Below are 26,151 nucleotides of genomic sequence, written 5' to 3'. Positions count from 1 at the left end.
AGATCTCACAGTCAGAGCCTGTGAAGATGACGTGTTGCACAGCACAAATGGGATGCTGATGCAGTTCTCTGTTGTGCTCACAATTCATTGCAAAAAGCTTTACTTTCCTCTCTTCTCCCACACCAGTCCAGCAGTGCAGGCTGTGTACTGTTACAAGTTGGGGAGAATCCTGAGCATCTACCATCCGCAAAAGTGCTTCAGCACTTTGGTTGGAGAGATGATCTGCAAAACCTGCGAGGTGTAAATCCTTTTGCTGGGATTTGTGTAGTAGCAGGAAGTGTGAGTCTACCAACTACAGGCAGGAAATAGAAGAGAGAATTAAAGTTCCCAGTCCTGGTCTTTTCTGCACTACTGCATCAGGAGGTAAACCCCATGTGACAAACAGACAGCTGCCATAAGACATGTCAGTGCAGCAGCCTGCTCTGGCACACAGACGTGTCTGAGTAGGAGAAACAAAGATGTTGCTCCCTTATCTTTCTTTAAAAAATGGTCCAACTTTCACCTCTGAGGTACGTTATTATGTGGCTTGTAATTTGTGAGGAGCTGTGATTCCCACATCAGCCAGCTTCTCTGTGTTCATATAAACAGGAATTCAGAAGTAGAGAATAATACTACTTAGGGCTGATTCTTGCTTGGAGATTTTTTATCAGGAGCTACACTCTTCATTATCTGAGTCTTTCTGTTAGTTGCTGGAAGGTGTGCAGTTCTCATAGAAACCACGCATAAAAAAAAATATATGAAAAGCATGTAATAGAAACTGGAGAGGAAAAAACCATCTTTAACCTTCCTTTCAAAGAGAGCCTTATAGCTGATATAAAACCAGCTCTGGAAACAGCTTTGGGTCTGCTCGGCTGCTTCTGTAATATTTTTGTAGGCTTTGAGCTAGTTTATTTGTTTGTTTATGCACCGAACTTTGTTTGTGACCACGAGGAGATCCTTGGGTGGCTTTTCAGGGATGCTCAGTGTTGCACAGTGGTCTGAGTTTGGAGGTGCTCGTTCCCTGCACAGCTCTGGCACTAGCTATGGCACAGGGCAATCTCAGCCACCTGTGTGCATACCTAGCCAAATAACATGGAAATGTACTGGAAGTAATGCCTTTCATGCTCAAGATACCATAAAGCACTTTACATAGACTACTCAGTGCTGTTAGGAAAGGGACCCTGTAGACAAAAGACAGAGCAGAGCATGCTGAGCAATGCTGGCAAGAAGGCTTTCATCACCAGTGTGTGATCCTGAAAGCACAGCCCGGTGTGAGGGAGTAGGATTTGGGGACAACTCTATGAATTTGAGCAGAATGGGGCATCAGAGAAGTGGTGAAGTTCTGCTTTATCAGCATTTCAAGTACTTCAGTGATCTGCCATGCTGTGCCCACGTCATGGGGACAGAGGGGAGGGGAGGTGTATGGTTGGACGAATGCTGTGAGCTTCTCATTTAAAATAGGGCAAATTCATACTGCATTAGCACATATTTTAAGATAATATTTATATTGCATATAATATATTAAGATGTTATATTAACATTGGGGTGGCAGATGAGGGCTGGTAGCGCAGATTAGCACCTTCTCATTCTGCTATGTTTTGCAAACCCATAGGAAAATTATTATCTCATTCACATAATAAATTGAATAATCTCTCATACACTCAGCTAATTATACCCAGCTCAGGTGCATTGAAATGAGCTACTGTCATACACAGCAAATGGGTCTGAGGTGAAACAAATGGCTGATTTAAATCTGATCGAGTCCTGATTGCTCTCTGTCTGCAGCCTTGGTGTTGCACCTGGGAGGGAGTTCTGTCCCCATAGGGAGCTGTGGGATACAATGGCTATTTTTGTAGGGTATTTGGGGGGGAGTGTGGTGAGCCGTGCGGAGCTGATGGTTAAAGAAAAATGAGGGAAATGAGTCAAAACCTCTGTGAGAAAACTCCAGTCTGACCCAGAAAGCTGATTTCTTGCAAACTTCACGTGTTTTCAGGCAGTTGTGCTGAAAACTTCAGCTGTGAATGCTTCTGTGCTTTGTGCTAATCCTCAAGGCAGAAAGTAATGTCACCACTGCAAAAACGTGGTAGCATTTTCATTATAAAACAAGCCTACGGCTTATTGAATTTTGCTCTAATTAGGTCTTTTTTTGGCCTCAGTTCTCCACCCCACCGTATACTGTGAGGCCAGTTTGTTTTCCTTGGCCTTGAGGACTGGGAAAAGCTTGTTGGAGATGTTTTAAACTTCCTGAGTCTCCTGCTCCTGGCTTATGTCTGATGGATGCATACAGTTTGTGGAGGGCAGGCTGTGTGGGTTTGGAGCTCTGAAGAGCAGCCATCCTGCTGTTGATTTTAACCAGTGATGATTTTGGGGTGAGTTTTGGCCTTTGAGGCTCAAAGCTTAAAAGGAAAATGTTGTTAAACAGGCAGCAAAGGCCAAAGGAAAACAGCTTTGCTGCAGGTTGCAGAGTGCTGAGATGTCTTAAATATTATTCACTATGTACTTATCAGATCATGCCAGAACTGCCCATTAAAAGTGCAGAGGTGAGAGCCTTGAGAGGGATTTCCCTGTCCTGCTCCATGCCTATTCAGCTGAGCTGGTGGTAGCATTAGGAGTAAATGCAGCTCAAAGCAACATGCAGCTCCTTTCATTGTGGTGAATTTAAGTAGGATATTTATAGGCATCAGTCATCTCTGGTCTCCTTTGATCCATTCTTTCCAACTGAAGAAGTGATGTTCTGGGGAAGAAAAACAACAACAACGAAAAGCTTTGTCTTCACAGTGGTAGAGTTAGAAAGAAATGCCAAGATTCCAGATTTCAAAATGCTTCTGATGGTTTTAATGCTTATTTTAACTTCTGAAAAATATCTGAAGGCAGGATCCAGAAACAGACGTGGGCACGGAAAGCAGCAGCAGACCTTGTTCCACTGCTGTTCTTGTGTAACGCATCTGTGTAGTGCTGGCTGTGAGGCTATTGCAGGTGCTCCCACCTAGAATGTTAAGTCCCTGCCTGAGCGCATCTCCTGTAAATACACTTGTACAAAACATGCTCACCCTCTTGCATGCATATTAATACTGTGGCAGCTCCTGGTGGGGATGATGCTCTGTGCAGAGCACCGCTATTAGCTCTGACTGACACATGGATTCCCAGTCTAACATATGTATGTCACCAGCAGATCTCACGAGCTTTGAAGTCAAATGTGTGCTTGGGAGCTGAGCTACTTTTGTTACAGCGTAGCATTAAAGAAGGGCTATGAAGTCCCCTGCTGCTGGATGACACTCAGCCATAAATAGGCTGATAAAGAGGAGGTGTGGGCAAATGTGTTAATACTGAGATGCTGCTGGAGGCTGCAGTAGTGAGCAGTGCTGCATTGGGAAGGCTGGTGCCTCTGCTTGGCTTTTCCAGACAAGCTGCCACAGGGCAGGAAGAGCCTCAGAGAAGAAAATAGTGTGGCCTTTCTGAAATGCCTGGTCGGCAGCCTGTGAGACTGTGCTCTTCAAGGCCATGTGTGAACATCATTAACAAGCGATGCTCATAATGCCGAGACTTAGAATAACAAAGATTCTGCGTTCCCACCCAAATAGTGTGTTCACATCTATGCTGTGTACCTATAGACATGTACAACTACTTTGTTTTTGGAGGGAAGCTCAGACTTGGAGGTGAAGACATTCCCCAAGGATTCAGGCTGGGAGCACTCTAGGACGTACTGAGGTTGGCTCAGAGGAAGCCAAGCCATTTAGCTGGCATGGGGTGAAAAAAAACATCTCAGCTGAAGAAACCTCTTTCAGATGAGATATTTACAGACCAAGCAAGGTGTAACACAACAGATGTTACTGTATGTATACAATAAGCAGCCAGAAGGTACTTTGCTGCCTGTATACCTAGCTCAGTAATTCCTTTACCCTGTTTGAATGGTTACTGATGAGCATCGTGAGTAACGCTGAGACGTGAGCACCCTCATCATCCTGTTCATCCCGGTAAAGCAGAATAAAATCATTGTCCTGTTGATGATCAAACCACAGTGCATACTCATCCTGTTTCACCAGTGAAGAGCAATCTGCTTACTGGTAATCTTGTTCATGCTTGCTCTTGATTTGAAGCATAAGTGATGATAAAAGCCATATGCATGTATGAGTATCCACAGCACCCAAAACCCCAGCAGTAGTAATTTGGTGCAGCTTCTTTCAAGGTTGCAGTATCCTCCACAGCCCAGCTCCTTCATCCAAATTGAGCTGCACCAAGTCCATTGGGAAGCTCACATCAACTAACCCTGAACTCACGTAATTGTTATGCCTCATTAATTTGGTTGTGTTTATTTAAGTAGGCTGCTGTGTTCTGAAATCAGTAATCTAGCACTTAAAAAAATTTCTGATCACGTCACAGTCCTTTGAGCAGCTGTGAGCACGAACTGCTCCATTGCTCTTTTGTCTTTCTCATTTGAATGCAATGGATACCTTACAAATGAACAGAGCTGGGAAGGTGCTTAATTTATGAACCAAGACGTGCCTCTAAATAATCTCTAATTAGTTCATCCATGACCTGGCACACGGCGCCTGGCTAAGTCTGGGCATTGCAAACCATTAGTAAACATTTTAATTGTAATAATTGCCACTGGCAGCAATTATTTTCAGAAGGATGGCTAATTTCAATCAGCAGAGGCTATCTGAAATGTGAGGAGCACAAGTCCTGTCTTTGAAAACATACCAACAGAGCAGCTGCACAGCAGTGTGATGAGTGCATAGCTTTGCCTTGCAAGAGCAGTGCTGGCTTTCAAGTTGAGGACATCTTCTCAAGCACCTGAAGACAGATATGATGGGAATAAGCAAACGTGCTGCTGGCCCTGGAGCTGCAGGGCAGGCTGCTTTTGGATGGGATGGGTGTGAGATGCTGTAGGGTGGGGCACACGTGAACTCATCCGCAGTGCTGCTGAGCGATGCTGCAGCTGCTCGCCTCAACGTGAAGCTCGTGCTGTGGGATCTGTGAGGCTGCAAGCTGCACGCTGCCAAGCTGGGACGGAGCCGCTGCCATTTGTGCTGGTGTGAGCCAGCTCTGCTCTGTTCTGAAAGGCGGAAAAAGCAGAAAACCCATCTGAAAATTCAAAATGGACTGTAGGACTGTGGTCAAACGCTGCAATTAGACACAGAGATGCAGAGAAGGAATGAAGTGCTGTTATTTCTCTGTTCAATGATCTTTTCTTCCTAGCCCTGTGATGCTGACTGGTGAGACGTCGCTTGCAATGTTTTTCCCCGTGCACTCAGCGTGGTTCTGTTGTACAGGTGCTGAGTTAATTGCTGCGTTAATGGATGTCTCTCGTCCATTAGTAAATTAAGACCTGATGCTAATCCTCCTAGGAGGGAGCAAGGAGGGAGAATCTATTCATACCAAAGCATTCAGCTCCTTACCAATGGACTCCAAATGTTCAAAGGCAGGAAGGGAAGTACATCAAAGACATTATAATTTGAAAAAGTCGCAGGAAGCTGATCTCAAGGCCTGCCTGCATTGCAGGCGTTGCTGCAGCAGATAAACTCTTCTGAATTTATTATCAGCCAATCACTGGGGATTGGACATGGATGGACCTTTTGCACCGGTCATTCTCTTCAAACAGCATCCAACAACGCGGGGTTTAACTTTTTGTGTCTGGCACTTGCAAGGATACCAGTAGCCTAAAATGTTGTGGGGATATGAGTGAAAGGAGGGGGATTGCCCTTTCTCCCAGTCTGATGGATTCAGGCACCCATAGGCTCCAAAATAAAGTCTGGACAGTCCAGTGACAAGAGGGTTAGGAAAACAACTGTGAAAGTAAACAGGGTTTTTGAAGTTGATGCCAGTCTGCTTTGGGCCTTGCCAACAGGTGCTTTTCTGTATTGTGGCTTTGGATGAATTTGTTTCCAGGTGTTGGTTTGGGATCACTGTGCTACAGCCAGGTGAGGGGCATGGGGAGCCCAGTTTGCTGCTTCTGTGTGCTGTGCCCCTGCTCCCCATGGGTACAGCACTGCCCATGGAGCACATAGTGTGTAGGCTTAACTGAGGTTACACTGCTTTGCTTATGGAGATATAAATAACTGTATGTTCTGACCTGATCACGCTTGACTTCTGTCTGAGCATTACTGCTCTCTCCCACCACCCCTAAGTAGTTCTGCTCTATAAATACAAGCCAAGCTTACACATTTTGCCTTTAATAGTATATGAAAATGAAATTTGCTCTGTAAGGGATGCAATCACAGACCAAAAACTGTTCATGTGGGTTTTTCCACTCTACTGGCAAAAAAATATAACAGTTAATTAGGCTGGAAAACCCAAAGGAAAGTGAATTCTGACGACCAATCATGGTATGGCATGGAAAATATCTCCATGACAACAGAAATTTACAGCACTTCGGTTTTAATATATCAAAGGATAAGGGTAATTTTGCAGTCACTATGCAGAAGATTTACCCCTTTCTTTCTCTTGATAGTCTCTGGATTGAATGGAAGCCAGGCTAATATCCCTGATGTGAAAGTGAAAGCAGGATTACAGAGCCTACAAAATGCTATAAATGCAAATGGACCAGCAAGGTGAAAACTTGCCCTGATGTGTAATACAAACATGTTGGCCTTTTTTTTTCCCTTGCAAGATATTGCAGTGTATCACAGTGATTTATTCCTAAACGTTGGTATCACATACTTGACCAGCACATGTAATGTAAGTATCACAGGCAGTTCACATCCCAAGCAGCATGGTGCTCCTCCTGGGGACATCATCGCTAATTGCCATCTCTTGGTGCTGCTGTGTTGTATCCTGTAATGAGTTCCAGGGTGAAAAAGAACTAAAAAGGGAAAAGATTAGTTTAGGGATCATGGGTATATATCCAAAAGTCTGAACTACATTCCCTTGCTCCTAATGAACAGGAATATTATGCTTCCATCTTAAACGCTGCTTTTAGTGTGGTTGTAAATGCATCTGATGCACAAATGTCTCTTGAAGAAAATATTGTGCTGTCTTCAGTAAGGGATGAATCAATTAGAATAGATTTTAGAATACATGTTTCATTAGTGATTTCACTGCAATTAATCTATCTGAATTTTCAGTTAAAGATCAAACTGAAGAAGGATGGTATTGACTCTTGGCAATATATAAAAAAATATTAAAACTGATAACAAAAGGATTTCTGTTAAATTCCGTTTTGTACCTGGAGGAAAAAAAGTCCTACCAGGAAGCACATCACTTTCAATTAGATTCAGCAGGACGTTTCTGTACGTGAAAGGACGTTGCTCCGCTCTGCCTGCAAAGAGCTCATCTCCTGGCTTTGCTTCCTTGAGCATGTTCTGTGTGACACCTTCCAACCAACCAGGCCTTGAACTCTTGGGCAGCACTGACTGCGAGTGGGAGGGAAGAAAATGGTGTCTGTAGGTGTGTGGGAAGAGCATGATAAGGGATAACAGTGGTGTTCTTTTGTTGTTGTTTTTGTAATATACTGTATGGAAAGCGCTAACAGGATCATTCTTTCATGATGAGTGATAAATATGTTAAAAGTGAATGTTAATAGGCAGCATGCATTTGCTAACAAAATAGAAAATTACTAATAAAATCCAATGGGCCTCATTTTAACATTGAGAATGCATCTGGATTTTAGAACCACTGTCCTTCCTGAGTTCACAGAATGTGATGGGGCAGTAAGGAAAGGTTTGATGGAGCTCAAGGCTGCCTCTGTTTTGAATCCTTCTGCTGGTAGCCTTTAGTGCCTGGAAAAGGAGAACTACTGTGCTTTGAAATAACCAAAACAGGGCTGAATGGTTTCAAGAGAAGCACTGAAAATTCCTTTCCTAAAAATGCATCAGCCCAAACCCAATTGCATTGTGCAGGGAGGAAGCTGAGAGCACAGGCAGAAAGACCAGGCAGTGTTGAGAGGGTGAATTGGTAAATGGAGACAAAGGAATGTAAAATACATAGTGAATAAATTAATGGGATAAACAGTAGGGCCAAGAGGTAAACCAGAACAGAGATCCGTGTCTTGTAATAATGCTTTCAAAACTACTCGGATTAAAGGAGAAAGTTGAGATCAAACAAGCTAATTTAAGTAGATGCCAGCCTCAAAGGATAATATGGACTTTAATTACTTACTCTTACTCTTCCTTCTCTTCTTAACTAAGTGAATTTCCCAGCTGGTGTTTCTGACTTTTGCCAGACAGGAACCAGACTGAACATTTCAACAAATGGAACTGGCGAGGTCCTGCTTCTCACCACGTTCATCTTTCCATTTATCCGTAGCTTTTAATTATTTTTCAGCCTGGTCATTTAGCTTCTCCCTTACTGAAAAACACTTAAGGAAATATTTATGGGCGAGGTAGAGACTGGCTCAGATGCTGTAAGGTCCTGTGCTCCTTCCAGTCAAGGCAATGTCCTTCTCCTTCCAACCAGCTTGGGGCTTTGCTGGCTCTGTTCAAACCAAAGGCCTGTCATTGCAACTCTTATACCTCATCTCAGCAAGGATTTGTGCTCTTAGCAACATTCATGTTCGGGCTTTGATGTTCTTCCTTGCCATGGGTCACTTCTGAACTTTGGGATCATTTTGGAGGGTCTCCATCCTCCTGAGTACAGTGTCCAAAGGCTCAGGGCTGGATTTTTTACCTTCTAACACTTTTCAAGTAATAAATCTGTCAGAAAGGCTCAGATGACTTGAAAAGCTTTATCCCAAAAGCAGGAAAAGTTAAAGTTCTGTTTTCCTTAAGCTCCCATGTGTGAAAAAAAAAGGAAGTGTTAGTTTTGCATTTGGTGGTAAAATATCCCTACAAGTGCAGATGTGATTTGTAGTTCTGGTGGATGGAGATGGGACACCAGAGGGCCCGTTACTGACCATGAGTAATCAGTCCACTGATGAGATACAAGTTGGAATCATGGAAATGATTCAAGGAAAGGTGCTGTTTTCCTTTTCTCTCACAAGTGACTCCCTGCTAACAGAAATACTGCTCTGTTCAGGGAAGCAACTATAGCAACAGTAGGATTTCTCCGGGTTGAGGTCAGAGCTTGTAAGCTGTTTTTGACTGCTGATTTGCACAGTTCATGGTACGATTCCTGGGGACGTGCAATCACAAGCTGGCTTTCTGCAAGCACCAGTTTCTCATACCAGTGCTTCAACAGGGCTGTGTGAAAAATGTGCTGCTAACTTGCCAAATACAGGAAAACATAGTGCTGATGCCTTCTGTGTAGCGTTCTGGGACTGGAGGGTTCTTGTGGGGCTCTCTGATAGAAATGTTACATTAATTTATTTTTTCTTTCCATCTGATTTTTTTAGGATCTCTGCATTGTAAAGGAAAGACGCTGTATGCTTCCATGCAGTACCACACATCTGGAAACCACTCTGAATGTAAGGATAAACCCTTCTCTTCCCTGGGTTGCTTGCACCAAGCTGCGCAAATCCTGATGGCCTCAAGCACACCAACCTGGTCCCAGTGGAGCTGCTCACGTCCTGAGTTATGCAGGTTTGTCTTTTAGCTGGGCAAAGACATCAGAAACCTAAATAATGCCTGTTTGCAACTACGTGTCCTATGCGGGCTCTCAGCTCAGCAGGAATGCTGCTATTTTCATGCATAAGCACCCAGTGGATATTAGGCATCTTCATGTACCTGCAGAGCCCTGTGCTTTACGTACCCATTTGCTGGAACTCAGCTCTTATGTAGCCATCAACACTGCTTCTAGACTGGGGGATGCTGAGACAATTCCTTCTCTTCAGTTCATGGAAGGAAGCAAATAATTTCCCTGGAGCCAGAGTTGCGTGAGTTTGTCCTTGTGATGGAAACATTTTTATCTATGCTGAGTTTGGGAAGTGATTGCATGTTCAGAGGTTGAGGTGGATGTAGTTGCCAGCCCGCTTATGTTTGTGTACCACATGGAGCAGTTCAGTGTTTGCTTTTCTGTGGGGCTCAAGTGTCTGCTTTTAATAAGATTGCCTGCAAGCATTTGGATTTGCTCTTGCGTATGGTAACAAACTTCTTATGTGCCTTCTAGGGGTCCCATTCCTCCAAGTCAGGCACACAGAAAGCTGTTTTTCTCCCTGTTTTGGCCTAGGGTTTTATTCCACGCTACCTACTATGTATATACTTTATATAGTCTTGGTACAAATAAATGTACACATATGGAGTGAACCTTCTGGTTCAGGCATGGAAGAGAGGCTGTTGCTCAGGGGATAAATATGTTCTATTGATGTGGCACAGAGCAGCCTGCAGCTGCTTGCTCAAGGCTCCTGACTTTCATCTGTGTTCATCTAGCTCATGACTTCTCTCTTCTTCTCTCCTCCATCCTTTATGTGTTATTGTGCTCATTTAGCTTGTTGAGACCTTACAGCAAAGTCGATCTACTTCCATACAGTTGAAAAGCATGTTATATGAATTTAGTTCATGCTTTACTTGACACAGTGTAGCAGTCACTGGCTGACTCCATATCCATCTGGATTGTTAGCAGTGTCTTCAAGGCCACTCTGCCTCCTAGGCTGGCACTTGTAGAGCATTTGGATTTGCACATGAGCTTGGACTTGTCCTCAATGCACACATGACAATAGCACTGCCTCTGCAATGGGAACAATGCTCCTGGCTTCACCTCTTCCTTTCTCTGGGGCATTTCCCAAATCTTGGAGATCAGTGTAAGCTGCTAATTGATATACTGCCAGGAACTGCCAAATAAACCTTCCATTCTTGAAAAAGGGCATAATTTACTTTTCTTTTTCTGCTTTGATCCCTTGTTTGGTACAACTTACCTTATCTCCTCTTGGCACTGAGCTGTTGCTGGGTTTTGCGTACAGAAGTGTATTCATGTTGTATTGCTGCTCTGTGCTGAATCTCTGCAATGGAGTCTGCTTGCCTCTTGGATGGCAGATGCACAGAGCATTCATGTAAGGAAGATTCATCCTCCTGTGGTAGGAGTTCCTCAAAATGGCAGAAAATCAAGGCAGTAAATCAAGTGCATACATATTAGCATCAGAGCCTAAACTGCAGGGCAGGAAAAAAGGCCACATATTGTTAAATCTCCCATTATTTATTGCTTTATCAGACAGAGGTATTATTGCGCTGTAAAGGATATATATGTTTCCCATCACGAGGAGGTAGGAACTGCACAGCAGCAGCAAATTAGGATATAAGTTGCTGAGATTTTCCATCTCACTGGAATGTGGGAAAGATGCCTATAGATGGGAATTTGTCCTCCTGGTAATTTTTTTTTCCTTTCTGTCTTTTTAGTTACCTAGAAGAGAACAAAAGCTGTGCGGCATTACAGTGTTGTTTGAGGAAATGGGGATCAGCTTTTAGTCATAAATAGGGAGTGTTTGGAAAAATAGAGAACGGCTGTGAAACATTCCTGGAGGAGTTCTGTGTTACAGAGTTGTGTGCAGTGAGGGTTGTGCTTCCATCTGTGTTTTTATCTAGACCCCAATATCTCTGTTCGGTGGTTAAATGGAGAAATATGACACACTTCTGTAGGTTAAGGTGGTGCTGAAAGATGAGGAGGGGAAAGAAAGAAAGAGTTAACAATTCCTATTTGGCATCAGGAAGGTTTAATTTTTTGTTACATTGGAACTAAAATTGTCTTTTTTTTTTGTTTTCTTTCATCCTTTCTTAATACAGAAATTAAACAATATTCCAAAAGGCTTCAAACCCCAGCAGCAAAGCTAAGGGCCTCAATATCGCTTGTGTTATTTGAGGGAGAACAGCTGAAAGAAAATGTTCCCATCGTGTTCTCAAGACTGAAAAGCAAAGATGTGCTGGAGCCCATTAACAGTAACAGTAAGTACAGCACAAACATGTGAACATTACCCAAATTCCAGGGCGGTGAGCCCTCCACCCATCTACCCACCCTCCCTCAGCCCAGCATTAGACCAGGTGGCTCAATGCAGTGGTGAGTGGTCACATAGAGACATTGCTTCTTGCCACAGGGAAAGCAGATGCATTTGCTTTGTGTTAATAGCTCACAGGAAGAAAGCTTTCTATATTATTTCCCCCCTCAAAATACAGCTTGGATAAAGCCACAGCTTTTTGTGGCTTCACATAATGCATGTGAACGTCAGGTCTGGCTGCTGAAGAGCGTGCAGTTAAGTAGGACTTGAGGAAACGGAGCCACGGAAGTTGTTGGGGTTTCGGGGGGCTTTTGTTTTGAACAACAAGCCTTTAAATGCTGGTTGACTCCTTATAAAGTGGCACCAAGTCATTTCCTGCTCCTCTGAATGGAAAAGCCTCAGGATTCACTGAGGAATGAAAATGGTTGATATTTCTTTATATTCTCTTTCATCCCCTTTATTCAAAAGCGAAAGAATCGAAGTAAGCTTTTGTAGTACAAAGAACGTAAATTCAGTGCTATTTTTCTACAGACACAATGTCCCACAAAGGTTCTGCAGTGTGCAGAGTTAGGCCCGGATGCAGAAGCTCTTTCAAGAGAGCATCCGCAGTCATGGAAAAGAATGATCCTGCACTGTGCAACCCCCAAATCTGATTTTGCTCTGCTGGCCTTAGGGGCTGTTTGGCAGCCTATGGGACCATGCAGGGGTTCAGTGGTGGAAGGAGCAGATTTATGCTGTATGGAGGAGTCCCAGCATGTTCACTGATGAGGCTGAGCCCTTGGACAGAGTGGGGCTACAAGGAAGCATCTTTTCTGGATTTCTTGTATTCTCCCACCCAGCAGGAACCCAACCCTGTGGCTCCTGGGGAGAAATAATATTAAAAGATGTCATTTCCCTTTTGGGAACTTAGTTTTGACTCTGCCCATAAATGGCAAGATTCTGAATCAGAGCTCTTCCCACAGGGAACCAAAGAGTTCAGGGTATTTGTTTATGTCCTTGTCACTAATAAAACCAAATTGACTTTTAAAAATAGCTCTTGTGCCTTATGAAAACAGGCAGGGAGTGATGCAGCAGGCTGGGAATGAGCCTGAGATATGAACGAGCTCAGAAATCTTTCTTCATCTGCCACAAGGTTCAGGGAAGATCTCTGACCTCTACCTCACCAGGTGAAGCTCTGCAGATACCTGCAGTGTGTGCTGGGGTGGCAACTCTGCTGGAACAGCCTTGCATAAACCCGCTTATCATGCTCCAGCACCTTCATAAGGGATGTCAGTTCAGTAATGTTTCATTTATACGCAGCTGAATGAGTTCTGGTGCCCGTGGGGGCAGTAGAGAGGGTGCCATGCTGCAGCACATGGTGTGTGTGAGGGAACTGCAACTTGAGCCTGCATTTCCAAAATGTTTTCTGAACTGCACTTTTGTTGGAATATAAATGCAGTGCTGGAAATCACTGGAAATTCAATGGCAGCTGGAAGCTCTGAACCCACATTTGGCTTGGGTCTGCAAAGCCTTTTGCTTTTATCCTCTAATCCATATCTTAAAATTCAGACTGAACTTAGAGCTGCTGATGACAAAATATGAGGCACTGTGTAACTGGTTGGACACACATTTCAGTGCTAAGTGCTCAGTGATGAGTCTTGTCTCTCTATAAGTGTTGTCTCTGTATAAGATAACATGAAATAATGCCAGCAAGTGACACCAGAGAGGCTCTGCACAGACACAGATGCTGTGAGCCAGGTGCTGGCAATTCAGCCATGCTTGTAATTCTCTAGGGTGGGTCATTAATATTAGATGAAAGCTCAGATAATGAAAAGGGCTATTACAGTTAAGAGCATTTTGTTACCTCTGAAGAAACAGTGAGATTTGATGTTATGTTTCATTCTTACTGGAGTTTGGTCTTCCTTCAGGCAGTGATATTATGCAATGTAAGGGAAGAATCTGACTTTGCTCAGTAGAGTTCATTCCCAGATAGAAAACAAGATTCCCTCCATCCCCAGTCTGATCAATATCCCCTTATACTGGGCATGAAGCCTGCCTCACTCCAGCACAGGACACATGGACGGCAGCAAATGGAAATGATGATGTCTGCTAATTCCATATTTCTGGAGTAAAAAAAGTTAAATACAGCAGCACGAGGACTTCAGCACAGCAAACTGATGTAAGGCCATTGCATCCTTGTGCACAGCTCCCTGCTGTGTTTGGCCATGACAGCGCTGTCACTCATCTTTGCTTTATCAGGGTGATTAAGAAGCCATATACAGTAAGCAAAACTCACAAACTCCTATTAAAACCTGTCTGAAAAAGGAAGCTTCCCCATCAGGGTATTGACTGCTGTTTCTCTAACACACATGTGTTAAAATCTAGGATTCTTCCAGCTTCCAGCCCTGGCTTTGATGAAATCCAAATAAAAGCGGGTTATCTGAGGTTCTCCTGCTATCCCACATCACTGAACGCCTCTGCAGGGATGAGGTAAGGGAGTCTGTGTCCCAGCACGGCCAAAAGTGTTACAAAGAGAATGTTGTGCTGTTCAGCATCGTTCAGCTGAGGTTTGTGTGTACCTGCGCAGGGCCCCCAGGCCATCGCAGCACTTACAGGCTGCACACTTAGGAATTAGTAGAGGGAAAGAAAGACAACAGAAGTCCCCCACGCTGTGCTCCTGGCACGCACCTGAGCTGTTTCCACTTGCCCCCCTTATTTTTAAGTGCTCAGGACAGGAAAAGGTGTGGACATGGTGCCTCTTCTACATGATTTGTGCATTCTTTACAATGCTTCCTGTCCAGTGAAGTGGCTGATGCTGGTGTGCCTCAGCTGTGCCTGATGTAGCACGCAGCTCAGCTGGCCAGAGGGCAAGACTGAAAATAAACCAGTGGCTCTGCTGCCATGCTGGGCTCCTGTTGGTACTCCTTGGTTTGTTCTGTAACATCTTCAAGGCTGGATGAAGGCAGGGAGAAAAAAGTTTTTGAGTTTGGATCAGGAGGCAGCTGGCATAAATCAGCGTCATTTCATTCGCTGGATACATGGCATCAAGTTCACTTTGTACTGATTAACATACACGCAGAGGCATGCTAAATTAAAAAGTATAGCATCTGTGCTACTATTTAATGAGTTCTCATATTGAAACCAGTGTAATTTATGTTAATTAGTTAAATGAATGAGCAAACTAATTCAGCACTTACCCACATAAGATGAAGGGACTGTGCTGGAGCTCAGTACATAGCCAAGTGCTGGCAACCCAGGAGAGGGATGGGAGGTGACCGTGCGGAGATGGGAGTGCTGCCCAGTGGGTCCCTCTGGGGGCTGCTGCCTGCCCCACCCCTGGCCAAGGCCTGCTGTTACTGCTGCTGCTGCTGAGCTCACGTCCCCTTTTTATTTTATCTGGAGGCAAAAGTTATTTCTTCTTCTGAAGGGCCGGGGCTGGAGCCTAATGAAAGCAAACCAGCAGTGAGCAGCGATGGGAAACCAAGGGATGGTGAGGCAGGCAGGGGCTTGATTTCAGTGCACACACAAAAAAAGTCCTTTTAAATTGAAATTAAGCAAGGAATTAAAGGCACATATAGGCAGACTTTATTAGAAAGTGAAACATTTGATCTTGGCTATTGATCTGTTGTAAGAAGACTTTCATTTCCTGGCCATATGTACCCAGCGATAGACGTTCATAAATGAGATGGCATTAAAATCTACTTTATGTTTCTAGTGAGATCTTTTCTGCACAGACTATTTATGAAAAAAAACAAAACAGAACAATTAGAGAAGCAGACTAAGAGAACTAAATTATTATAGCTCATTAATACGTGAGTGAAATACTTCTCCTGCCTGAAGGCTCTGCACTGTGTGGCACTGAAGTGCCCGGGGCTGTGGCTGCTCCATGGCCGTGCTGCCGGCTGCTTATGGCAGCAGCAATGTGAGCAGCCCCTCGCATTCTACCCTGCTGTGTAGGGCTGGGCTGCAAAGATGGAAGTCTTGACAATACCCAGACGTGTGGGGACTGACCACAGCCTATCAACACATCTTGTGTCACTAGGTTTGGCACTAACAGCTGTTTAACACCTTTGATGTTCTCGGTGTCCAAACCACCGTTCTCTTCTCAGCTTGGAGGAATATATTTTTCTTCTATTTTTATTTATTTATAGTGCAGGGCTGTGTCGTATTCTTGCTGCATTTCAAGCAGCTTTTCATTTCTGTTTGGGCAGACTGACAAAAGACCCAGCAGGGACCACAGCAGCACGCTTTGGGATCATATTAATGTATGAACAAATGCAGGACTGAGAGACTCCTTGAGTGCGGCATTAAGAACCTGGCATGAAACCATGTAGGTTGAGGACTGCCCAAAATGAGCCAGGGCTGCCAGGGGGAGGCACAAACCGTGCCGAAGTGCTGATGTGGCACCACGACAGTCAAGGTCATCCTTCATGAGAGAATAAAACATTACCTGTCTGTTAAAATATAGTAGAACCTCGTGAATCTCCCACCTTTTCATCTTTTATGAACTCTTTTTAGAAATCAGGCTACAGATTCTTTACTAATCAATGAAGAAAAGTCAAATATCCAGGCACTGCAAAGAAGTCCCTATTGTCAAGGCAATGAAATACCTCATAGCTGTTGTGCTTGGCTTCTTGTGCTTTCTTACTGGCATCTTATCTGCAGTACAATTTGAGTTGATATCGTGGATTAAGTGTGCTCTACTCAACATAAATGCTAATGATGACCAAGACAGATTAGGCATGGCAGATAAGTGATGTTGCTGTGATCGCAATGAGACAAAGCTACGTGGTTCATCGAGCACATGGCTGTGAGCATGATGCTGCACACAGACCTTTCTGTGATGCACTGGGCTGCTTGTGCACAACAGCAAGGAACGTCCAGCTCCTCAATGAAGTCTGCAAAGAAAGCAAAATGCACAAGCACCTGGTAGCTTGATTTCTATTATTTTTTGTACAGTTAAGGCCAATGACCCATTTGGAGACAATTAAAACAAAGGTTGAGCTTTTCAGCTAGGGGGAAAAAAAAAGCAGCATGCTTTTGCCATATAGAAATTAAACCAGGCTCCAGTACTGAGAGCAGACTGTTCTGTTATTTTGTTCCCCTCTACAGAAAATCTTTCCTTTGTGCCAGGACTAAAATATTAGCACTGTGTTCCCTCCTCTGTTTAAACAGACCTCAATGCATCTCAGTGCCAAAAAAGTGGAATTCCAGAACAGCAGGTGAAAAGGAAACAGAAGATCAAAAAGCAGCTCCGGCTGCCAACAGAACCTGCAGCACTGCTTGGGGGTGCATGAAAAAGTCATGCAGGCTCCTGATGGTGTCAGAGACTTTTGGAAGGTCGTCAAGGAGGTTTTTTTGGTTGGTTGGTTGGTTGTTTTCTCAGACATCCTACATAAAAAGCAGCACTAGGAGAGAAACTTGCAATGCATCATGAGGAGCGTGCTGAAGATACACCCTGCTTGTAGGAGAACTTAAGTGTTTTCCTCAGCATAACCTATAGAAGCAGCCTTAAGAAATCTGTGCTTAGTCTGGAGCCCGTTAAGTGCTTATAACAGGTGGTCATTAAGCAATAGCTAATTTGTGTCTTTAACCCATATGAGGGAACTATGGAAGAGAAGAAGCGTGTCTTTCTGAGCTCATCTTCTTAGCAGAGACAAAGGACGCATTACTTTGCTGTTCTTGTAACCAGGAGGCCTTAACATTAACTCCTATTGCTTCCTGTCTGTGACCTTCCTCTTTATCAATGATGAATGTTTTGGGGATGCATGGAAGAAACAGCTCCAATACACCTTATCAGTAGCTGTCTTTAGAAGGGAAAGTTACAAGGCTTCCTTATTCAGTCTCTTTCTACCCTCTCTGCCTACCCTGTCTTAGCATCTTTGGGAAAGGCCCAACAACAGACATCTGTGATGGTCTCAAAAAGCTTGGATGTGTCTCTGGACCTTATGGATGGTATTGGGAGCACTGGGGTGTCCATCTCTTGCCTCCCAATGCTCTTACTGATGCTGACATTGGCCCTGTGACAAGTGCAGGCCGTCATCTTGACCAATAGAAACTGATTTCCAGAAGGCACCTGTGAAAGTCTCTTCTATAATTACTAAGGCTGGGAGATGGAGTCTAAGGAATGACTTACTGGGCAGCAGATTGGCATTACCATTGGGATCACAGATCAGTAGTGCTTCATTCCGTTTTTCTCCCTAATATCAAATAATGAAGTTTATTTACATAAAGACTTCCCTCCGTGACCTTAAAACAACACAACGTGCACAGCCTTTTTTTTCTTTTTTTTTTTTTTAATTTTAAAATTCTGCATCTGAAAACACAGTATGACAGAAAGCATTTATATACAACTGCAGTGTTTTTGGTATAATACAGTATTTAATACATCCATTTCATTTCCTGCAAAAAAATTTGCTTCATTGGACCAAAAAACCAAACTCCCATTGACAAAGAATACAGCTAAGGCACGTTGTTTTCTGCTAAATGAAAGACAAGGGGGTGCAAAAACGGGTAGTGCAATAATTGCTGAAAATCACATTCTACTACAAGAAAAGCATTCTGACTTTGAACTTTGATTACTGGTCAATTTTAAGACATTTCAATATCTCATAAAATACTCCTTTAAATAAATAGCAAAATATCTACATCTTTCAGTGTGTTCCATTTGAATCTCCAATTTTTTATTTTTATTTTTTAAACTTTGCTGTATATACATGTTTTGTTTTTTTTCTCCCTATTCAATAGCTTACAAAATATTTCTGTACAGCTTTATGCATATTATGATCTGTAACAAAATAGTTATTTCTTAAAACTATATTACCACCAGTCTTTGAAAATGACAGAGTAGGAATAACTTATTATGGACTATGTTAGACAATACAAAAATCCAATCAACCCCAAACAAAACCAAAATAACAAAGTCAGAAAAATAACTTCTTTAACTCAAATCAGTTCTTTTTGTTTCACAATTCTTGCTTGCTATGTAAACCCTTCTCAGTTGCCTTTGGGTTGTAAACGCATCAGAATACTGAAACAGGGTAGGATACGGGATCCCTAAAAGCACTGCAGCCTGCCGGGAATATTGGTGCTGCTGAAACATGACAGTTCTCCTTGGAGAAAAGGAGCAATGAAGCCCAATGTACCCAAGCCTTAGCAGAAGTTCTTGTCTTCTGCAGACTTGGACAACCTTTGGATAAAGCTCCAGAGGCCAGATTTTTTGAAGTGCATTTGAAACTTTGATCGTACAGCCAGACTCCTCTGTCTTCTATGCCCACTCTTAGATTCCCAACCATTACTCAAAATCTGGCCCCTAGTGGTGAGGTTCTTCAGATTTTAAGACTGTACCATTAGGAGGATGTATCTTCTCCCAGTTATGAGTACAAATCTGACACGAATCCTACTGTGTTCCACCAAAATGAGTGACATTGCTTCAGTATTTGTCTCATGCATCTGAGAGCAGAGTCTGTCTTGTTACAGTCTGGAGATAAATAAAAAGCTATTACGTCTGCACTTTGTAGGTAATTAAATCAACCTTCCTTATCTACAGTAAGTTGCAAAAGACAGAGCTCATAATTTCCTAAGGTTTATATGAACGTCTGAGCCTTCCTTTGCCCGAAGGGAAGGTCATTTTCTTCCCTTAAAGACTGCATTTGTAAGCAATTTCTATTGTATTTGTGAAGTGTAAGCTGACAGCAACACAACTGAGCTGTAATAGAAACCTCAAGGTGCCTTTTATTCCTTCCACAACGAACAGACAACACCTAACTTTCTAACACAGTTTAAGGCCACATTTAGAAAGGATGAAAAAGTAAGGCTTTCTTTGAGGGGCAACACACACTGAACACCACAATGGGAACAGACACTGAGCAATTCAAAGCCAACAGGTTTTACCCATGGAAAATCTGAACCACCGCCCTAATTCTGGCCAACAGATCTGTGCTTTCTTTTGGATATAAGTAGGAAAATAAATGCCACAGTCATCCTGCAGAATATTCCCAGCAAACTGAAGGTGCTCCCCTAGCAAGAGATTACTATCTTCTCGGTTGAGGGTGTTAATTACAACAGAACCAAAGACAAGCAAAGTCATTATAATATACAAATGCAGCGCAATGAACCGCGCCTAGAATTGTCACTCTGTTATCAGAGGCACCTGTACAGTATCTTGCTGTTTATTTGGCAAGGTTACAAGTAATACTTCTAGGTTTTAACAAAGTAGAAAGAGAATTTGCATAGATTGTACATTCAGTTCAAGGAGATTTCTGGTACCTTTTTTTGTTGTTATCAGGTAAACGTATTTGCAGACACAGTGAGGTAGCAGCTGTGATAGCACCATGAGCAAAAGAAGGTAACCAAGGCAGAAGCGAAGAGCAGAGTGATCTGTGAGCTACTGGAAGAACAAAGGAGCAAAATCAACACAGTACCTGCAGCCTCACATTGTGAGGGTTAATTGCTTGACTGCAGGAATCCTAATGCTGCTGTGGTCCTGGGTGATGTGGGCTGTAAGATCTTGTTGCCTCAATTTTCAGTGCTCTCAGCCTGATTCCTCCTTTCCTCACAGTGGTGGTGATGCTGAAGGCCTTCAAAAGTCAGCCTCTTCCATGCAGCACCTTTAAAGGGAGCTCTTGAATAGTATACAGGAAGAAAGGTGTTTCCCAATACAGTCCTTCCCACACTTGCTAAGGCTCTATGATGTGCCATGTTGTCTACAGCATCCTGGCTGCCCTCTTACACACTGTTTTTGCTTCTCTGTGCTTGCAGCAGTGGCCACCCTGTGTGGCTGGGCCTCCTGTCCCAGGAACTGCTGTTGGGCCCCAAAGGACCACGTCTTACCCCCTCCAGCGCCAGCTGGCTGCTACTCTGCTCATGGACATCAGCCAGTGCTTTCAATTGCCATTGAATATGGGTTTAATGCAATGTCCTAAGAATCCTTAAAACTATCTTGGAGGCCTTGAATAGATCAAATAAAAGCACATGGAGATCATTATCTTCTCACTGCCAGACTGAAGCTAAGGACAGTGGGACAGTGCCTAACTGCTTTCTACCAGGTCAGTCCCTGCTGATGAAATAACCAAACCCACCGTTACATATCTTAAATACCCGTGCCCCAAGAATCAGGAAAAGGTACTTGCTGTTATTTTTTCAGATTCCTCCACATATATTAGTAGTGACTGACTGAAGGCCGCTCTGAAAAGCACACTTTTCTGATTTACAACTAGCGGTTTTGATGAAGCCTAAGGGATTTGGCTCACAAGAGAACAAAACTTCCTGCCCAACCGAAAGCAATGGAGTTGGCCAAGGTTCCATCTGGCCAACTCCCGAAGCCCTGGGAACTGGGAAAATGAGGAGGGTGTGATAGCCAGCAGCAAGCTGGCAGCGATCTGACAGCTGTGATGAAAGAAGGGAACTACGGAAATCAACAAAAGTTGGTCCTCGTTGTCTGACCACAATTAAAATCTGGATTGTGTTTTATCTGGGAAGTCAAAACTAAGATCTCATGGTATCAGCATTTCTCAGGCTTGAAAAGAAAAGAAGGTGCTCGGTTTCTTCAGAGTGTTGTTGCTGCACAACTGTGTCAAACCTTTGCAATGTTTCAGCACCTTCTTTGTCTTTTGCCTCTCCCTTCTGTCAGGTCTGGAATATTCCAGCTCTGACTCACTACTCAGGTCATTACAATACAAGAGACTGAGACTTCATCAGTACTGTGAGTAGTGCTGAAGGAGATGGACAGAAGGTGAATATACATTAGTTGGTCCTTCTGTTGGTGCTGCAGGATCGTTATTAAGTTGTACAACACATGCATTGTACATTAAAGCTGATGTCTAGGAAAGTCAATCTGTAACTCACAAATGTATACTCCTCCATCTCTAGGTTCAGTGGTAATGAAGACTGAGCAACAGAGATACAGATGGACTTCCTTCTATAATACTCGCCATCATGGATGGGTGGTTAAAATTCCCTGCTTGCTGAGAGCACAAAAAATGAAGGCATAATTTCAGCTCTAAAAAGTCTCTGAGTATCAGAATATGGAAATATAAATACAATCACTTAATGTTCAAACGTTAGCAAAGAAAGAATTGGACACCTCTAAGAATAAGCTGTCATTTGAGCTGTTTCTATTTGCCTCAAGGTTTAACATTACCATATAAACAGGTTTGCATATCACTAGGACTGACTTTGGATGTAATTCATTAAATCGTGTATGTAGATGTTCTGCATTTGGCCACGTTTCCTTCCTGTGTAATTCAGATTGATCACAGAAGTGTTCTGTGGCTACTGTGCAGAGCGGGCACAGAATTTAAATGAGCAAAGCATTACACACAGAGGGCAAATGCACATGTATGGAAACCCAGCCCTTTGCCACAGAAGGGGATTCTGATCAAAGCTGGCTTTCAGCTGGAGTCCCATTCAGCAAGGAATGGCCAGCAGGATTGGATAATGACACCAGCGCATTCAGATGGGGATGCATAACTTGCACGTTGTAGATGAATTGTGGGTTCCTGCTCTGAATTCTCCTTTTCACCAAATGTAAGATCTGTGAAGTTATTCTCTTTTAACAATGTATGATATTCACCCCAGGCTCCAAGTGCCTGCCTGCCACTGCAGGACCAGAAAAGCCACAAATCAGAGCCACCACAGCCACTGGTTGGAGCAAGCTCTGATTCCTGATGGGAGGAGTCTTGTGTCTATGGGGTTTACTGCACCATTATAACACTTTCCAACTCATACTTTATCTCTGCAGAACCTCTGTCTGTGCTTACATACTGGCAGCTACAGCAGATGCTGTTGTGTAGGTCCAAAGCTCAACGCTCACCCCAGACGATGTTCCAAACACAGCAGCTCAGCCTTTAAGGATTTCAAACACATACAGTATTTACTGATAGCGTACTGTCACCCTTGCTATTTATGTGGACTTGACTCTGGAGCCCTTACTCAGGATCAGCACCCCATGAAAGCTTTGCCTGAGGAAGGACTGCAGGACCTCTTGTTTTAAGCTGATGCTGTAACAGCAGCACTGGGAGTGCCAGCTTGCTACTCAACTTCTTTGAGCTTTCTGTCTTTCAGAAAACAAACTAATATTAAAAAAAAAACCTAGTATAGAATGTAAGTAGATACTTCAGCAACCACTTAGTTCTTCTCCCTTTTTGAACTAAAGCAAACTAATCTGTGCCTTATGTTTAGAATGATAAGACTGGCAGATTTTCTTCTAGCCACAGAAGACTGAGTTGTTGTCACCTTCCGCTTCATCTAGTTAACAACAATGAGAATTTCCTAACAAAATAATTAAAAACACTCCTGTTTAAGAATAAAAAAGTATCAAATTTAAAAATCAAGTTATCTACACGTGTGTGTGGGCGCACCCTTACACACATGCCAATGTGCAAGACAGACTGAGGAGCCTGTGAGGACCCCAGCTGAGAACAATCACTGGTGGGATTGTTAACGGTGTGCCCTAACTGTGAAGTTCTCCATTTATCCACAGGGCTCTGACTGTGCAGTTGCCATCACTTCAATGTGACTGAAGCCCTGGATGGATTTCTCAGGGAGGACTGAAGGCCCCCAGAAAATCAGAACTTCACGATGGAATGTTTGATTGAAAACAAAACCCAACCAAAAACATACTGAGTAAGTAATAATACCGCATTTCTATTATATAAACCTGTTGGCAACCCTGGTTTTAAACACATTTGCCTCTAGAGCCAGTTGAAAAGCGGGAACATTATTTTGAGTGAAATATTTCAACCAGCTCTCATTGCTACAAGCTTTCCTAAACCTAAAGCTCTCATGACTGTCAGAATGAGGAAGAAAAAAGAAAGGGAGATTTGAGGGGAGGAAGGCCTTTTCTTAATAAAGGCAGCTTCAGTTAGTAAGATAACATAATCTTCAAGCTGCAAAAGCAGCACCTACTAATTAGTCATTGACTAAAACATAAATAATAAATACCTAAATTGTTCCTTCTATGCATCCATTTTCATGCCAGATAAACATTTCAATGCTCCGCCTTCATGCCAGCACAGCTGACACCGCAATTTCAAGTCCAAAGCAAACTGCAAGTAGCTTTAAACCAATGCTACGGAGAGAGACAGAATGAGCTGCTGGATCTCAGTGTCACAGACATCTTGCAAGCATTGTTTAAAAGGGAATTCAACCTTTCTGCGAGATGCGATTACAGAATGATTTAAGGGTCTGTTCTGCTCCTGATGTGGAAGCTTAACTCTCATCAGCAGGAATGAGAGCTAGACATACACTCAGAAGGGTAAACAAATAACCTCGCTGTTTGAATCAACAAGATTTTGTTCCTAATTAACTCAATAGCATTTAATAGCTTTCTTGGGTCAAGAGATCACCACAGCAACAACAACAAAGTGCATGTTTTATGTAAATGCAAGATGCATCAGTTGGAGATGAATCTACATAAAACTTACATTACAAAAAGTTCCTTTTGAATGTAAGAAAGTGAAATCTTTTCCTGCTGTAGAAAATGCAGTTAAAAATGATGCAACAGATGCCTATTTCAAAACAGGAAGCAGCCTGCTAGAAACTCTACGGACAGGGGAGGGTAGAGTTTGCTGAGAGAATAAAGCAAGAGCACTGAGAAGCAGGGTGTTGCTCTCCTTCATGTCCAGCTTTGGTCAGGGGCCCTGATATCCAGCTCAGCCTTCCAGGTGCCCTGACAAATGTTAAATACCCTTCTTCATGCAGAGCTAGTAGATCTGAGACCAAAGGAGGAGATTAATTAGTGTTAAGACTTAATTATTTGTCACTATTCAAGTTAGGGAAGAAATGTGGTGCTGCAGATTTAGGTCCCAATCTCGCTCTTGCCGATAAAAATAATCGCCAACTCTAAACTGCAAAGGCCAAATGCCACCACTTTACTGGTACTGAGCAACTCCACTGCCTGAGAAAAAACAGCAATCATGAGTAGTCACAGCCCAATCTACGCCCAGCGATACACACACACTTCTGTGCAGGAAGTCTGCAAAATACTGAGTGCTGGTGAGCATAGAAAGACCCTGCACATTGCAAAGGTCTGAAATCCAAACTGCTTCTGGTCTTTCAAAATAATACTTAAAGTAGCCAGACCCTGAACCTGACTACATGAGAAATGAGAAGCTGATAATGCAAAACACCAGTTCCATGTAGAGTTTACAATGAAATTGGTCTGAAAATCTCTGAATGTAACCTGAAGTCCCTTGCTTCGGCTCACATTCCCTAACTAGGATGACAGCAGACATTAGCTGTGTCCAGAATTACTTTATGTTACATAGAAAAAAATAATAACGAGGGTGTACCATAATTATTTCACGTTCTGCAAGGTAATGCAGCCATATGGGATACAGCCTGCAGTAACCAACCTCCCCAGGAAGCATAAATAGAAGGGAATTTTGCTGTGATTTATTTATGGTAGCAACATAATTAAAGCCTATGAAACAGCAGAGGTACAGACAAATTTACTTGTAAAAAACACCACTTTTAGCAGCTGTTCCCTCACTGCCCTCTCCATGGCTCAATGCTGCTGTTGCTTTGAGGCCAACATGGCTGGGCCAAACCAAGCTGCTCCGATGGAGCTGATGGAGAGAGCAGTGCCAAAGGCCTTGTCAGATTATTTTTTTAAGAAATAATTACATTGCAATATGTAACAAAAAGTATAATGTTCCCTTAGGTGAAACCTGGCATGAGATTCACGTACGAGCAAGGTTCAATTCCCTTTTAAAACCCTATGCCGAAGGAGGGCGTACCGGCTGCTACCTCAAGCGACCGTCGGGTTTGACGGGGCCCAGCTCGGACTTGGGGTCGGGGCTCAGGGAGCTCCAGGCAGTCTGGGTGCAGGCCTGCATGACGGGGCAGGCGGTGGGGCCGGTGCTGCAGATGTCCACGGCCGACCAGACGCTGCCAACCAGTGAGTCCACCCAGGCGTCCAGCCGAGCGCCCACCAGCGCCGCGTTCCTCTTGGCCTGGTCCAGGCGGGCGGCGCTGACGGGGATGTTTAAGACAGGGTTCAAGCCCTGGAAGCTCTGCTCCATGTATGCGTTCTTTGGAGGCCCGCTGTGATATTTCATGGCTTCCTCTGGAAAAGGCAAAAACAAACCCCAGAATTAGTGTGTTGAAGAAAACCGTTGGGGTTTAAAGGGTTCAGCACAACTAAAGGGCAGGCCCAGACTCACAGCTACTGCCCATACCTGGAGCCTGAGCAATGTGCAGTTCCTTCTTGTAAGGAACTTATTTTGCATTCAGGAAAAGCTGATGTTGTCTATCTCCCCAGAGAGGAGGCCTGTAGATACGCCCTGCTCAGCTGAAGTTACCCCGCCAACATCCACACAGACCATGCTTTGACATGAGGGAACGGCTCAAGGAGACTTGAGGTGAGAATGTTACAAAATGTGGTCAGACCTTCA

General features: G+C 43.5%; 1 protein-coding gene across 2 annotated transcripts in view; it reads right to left on the bottom strand.

Annotated features, from left to right (window-relative positions):
• Positions 1-18,479: 18,479 nt before the first annotated feature.
• XYLT1 (xylosyltransferase 1) overlaps positions 18,480-26,151 on the bottom strand; it is a 138,050-nt gene continuing 130,378 nt past the window's right edge. For both annotated transcript variants that reach the window (XM_015876853.2, XM_015876852.2), the window contains exon 11: positions 18,480-25,823. In XM_015876853.2, the coding sequence (XP_015732339.1) occupies positions 25,501-25,823 (323 nt within the window). In that variant the 3' untranslated portion in view covers positions 18,480-25,500. The remainder of the gene's footprint in view (positions 25,824-26,151) is intronic.

The sequence above is a fragment of the Coturnix japonica genome, chromosome 14 (genome assembly GCF_001577835.2).
Source record: "Coturnix japonica isolate 7356 chromosome 14, Coturnix japonica 2.1, whole genome shotgun sequence".
In the NCBI taxonomy this organism is placed as follows: Eukaryota; Metazoa; Chordata; class Aves; order Galliformes; family Phasianidae; genus Coturnix; species Coturnix japonica.
This window is presented reverse-complemented; position numbering and strand designations above follow the sequence as displayed.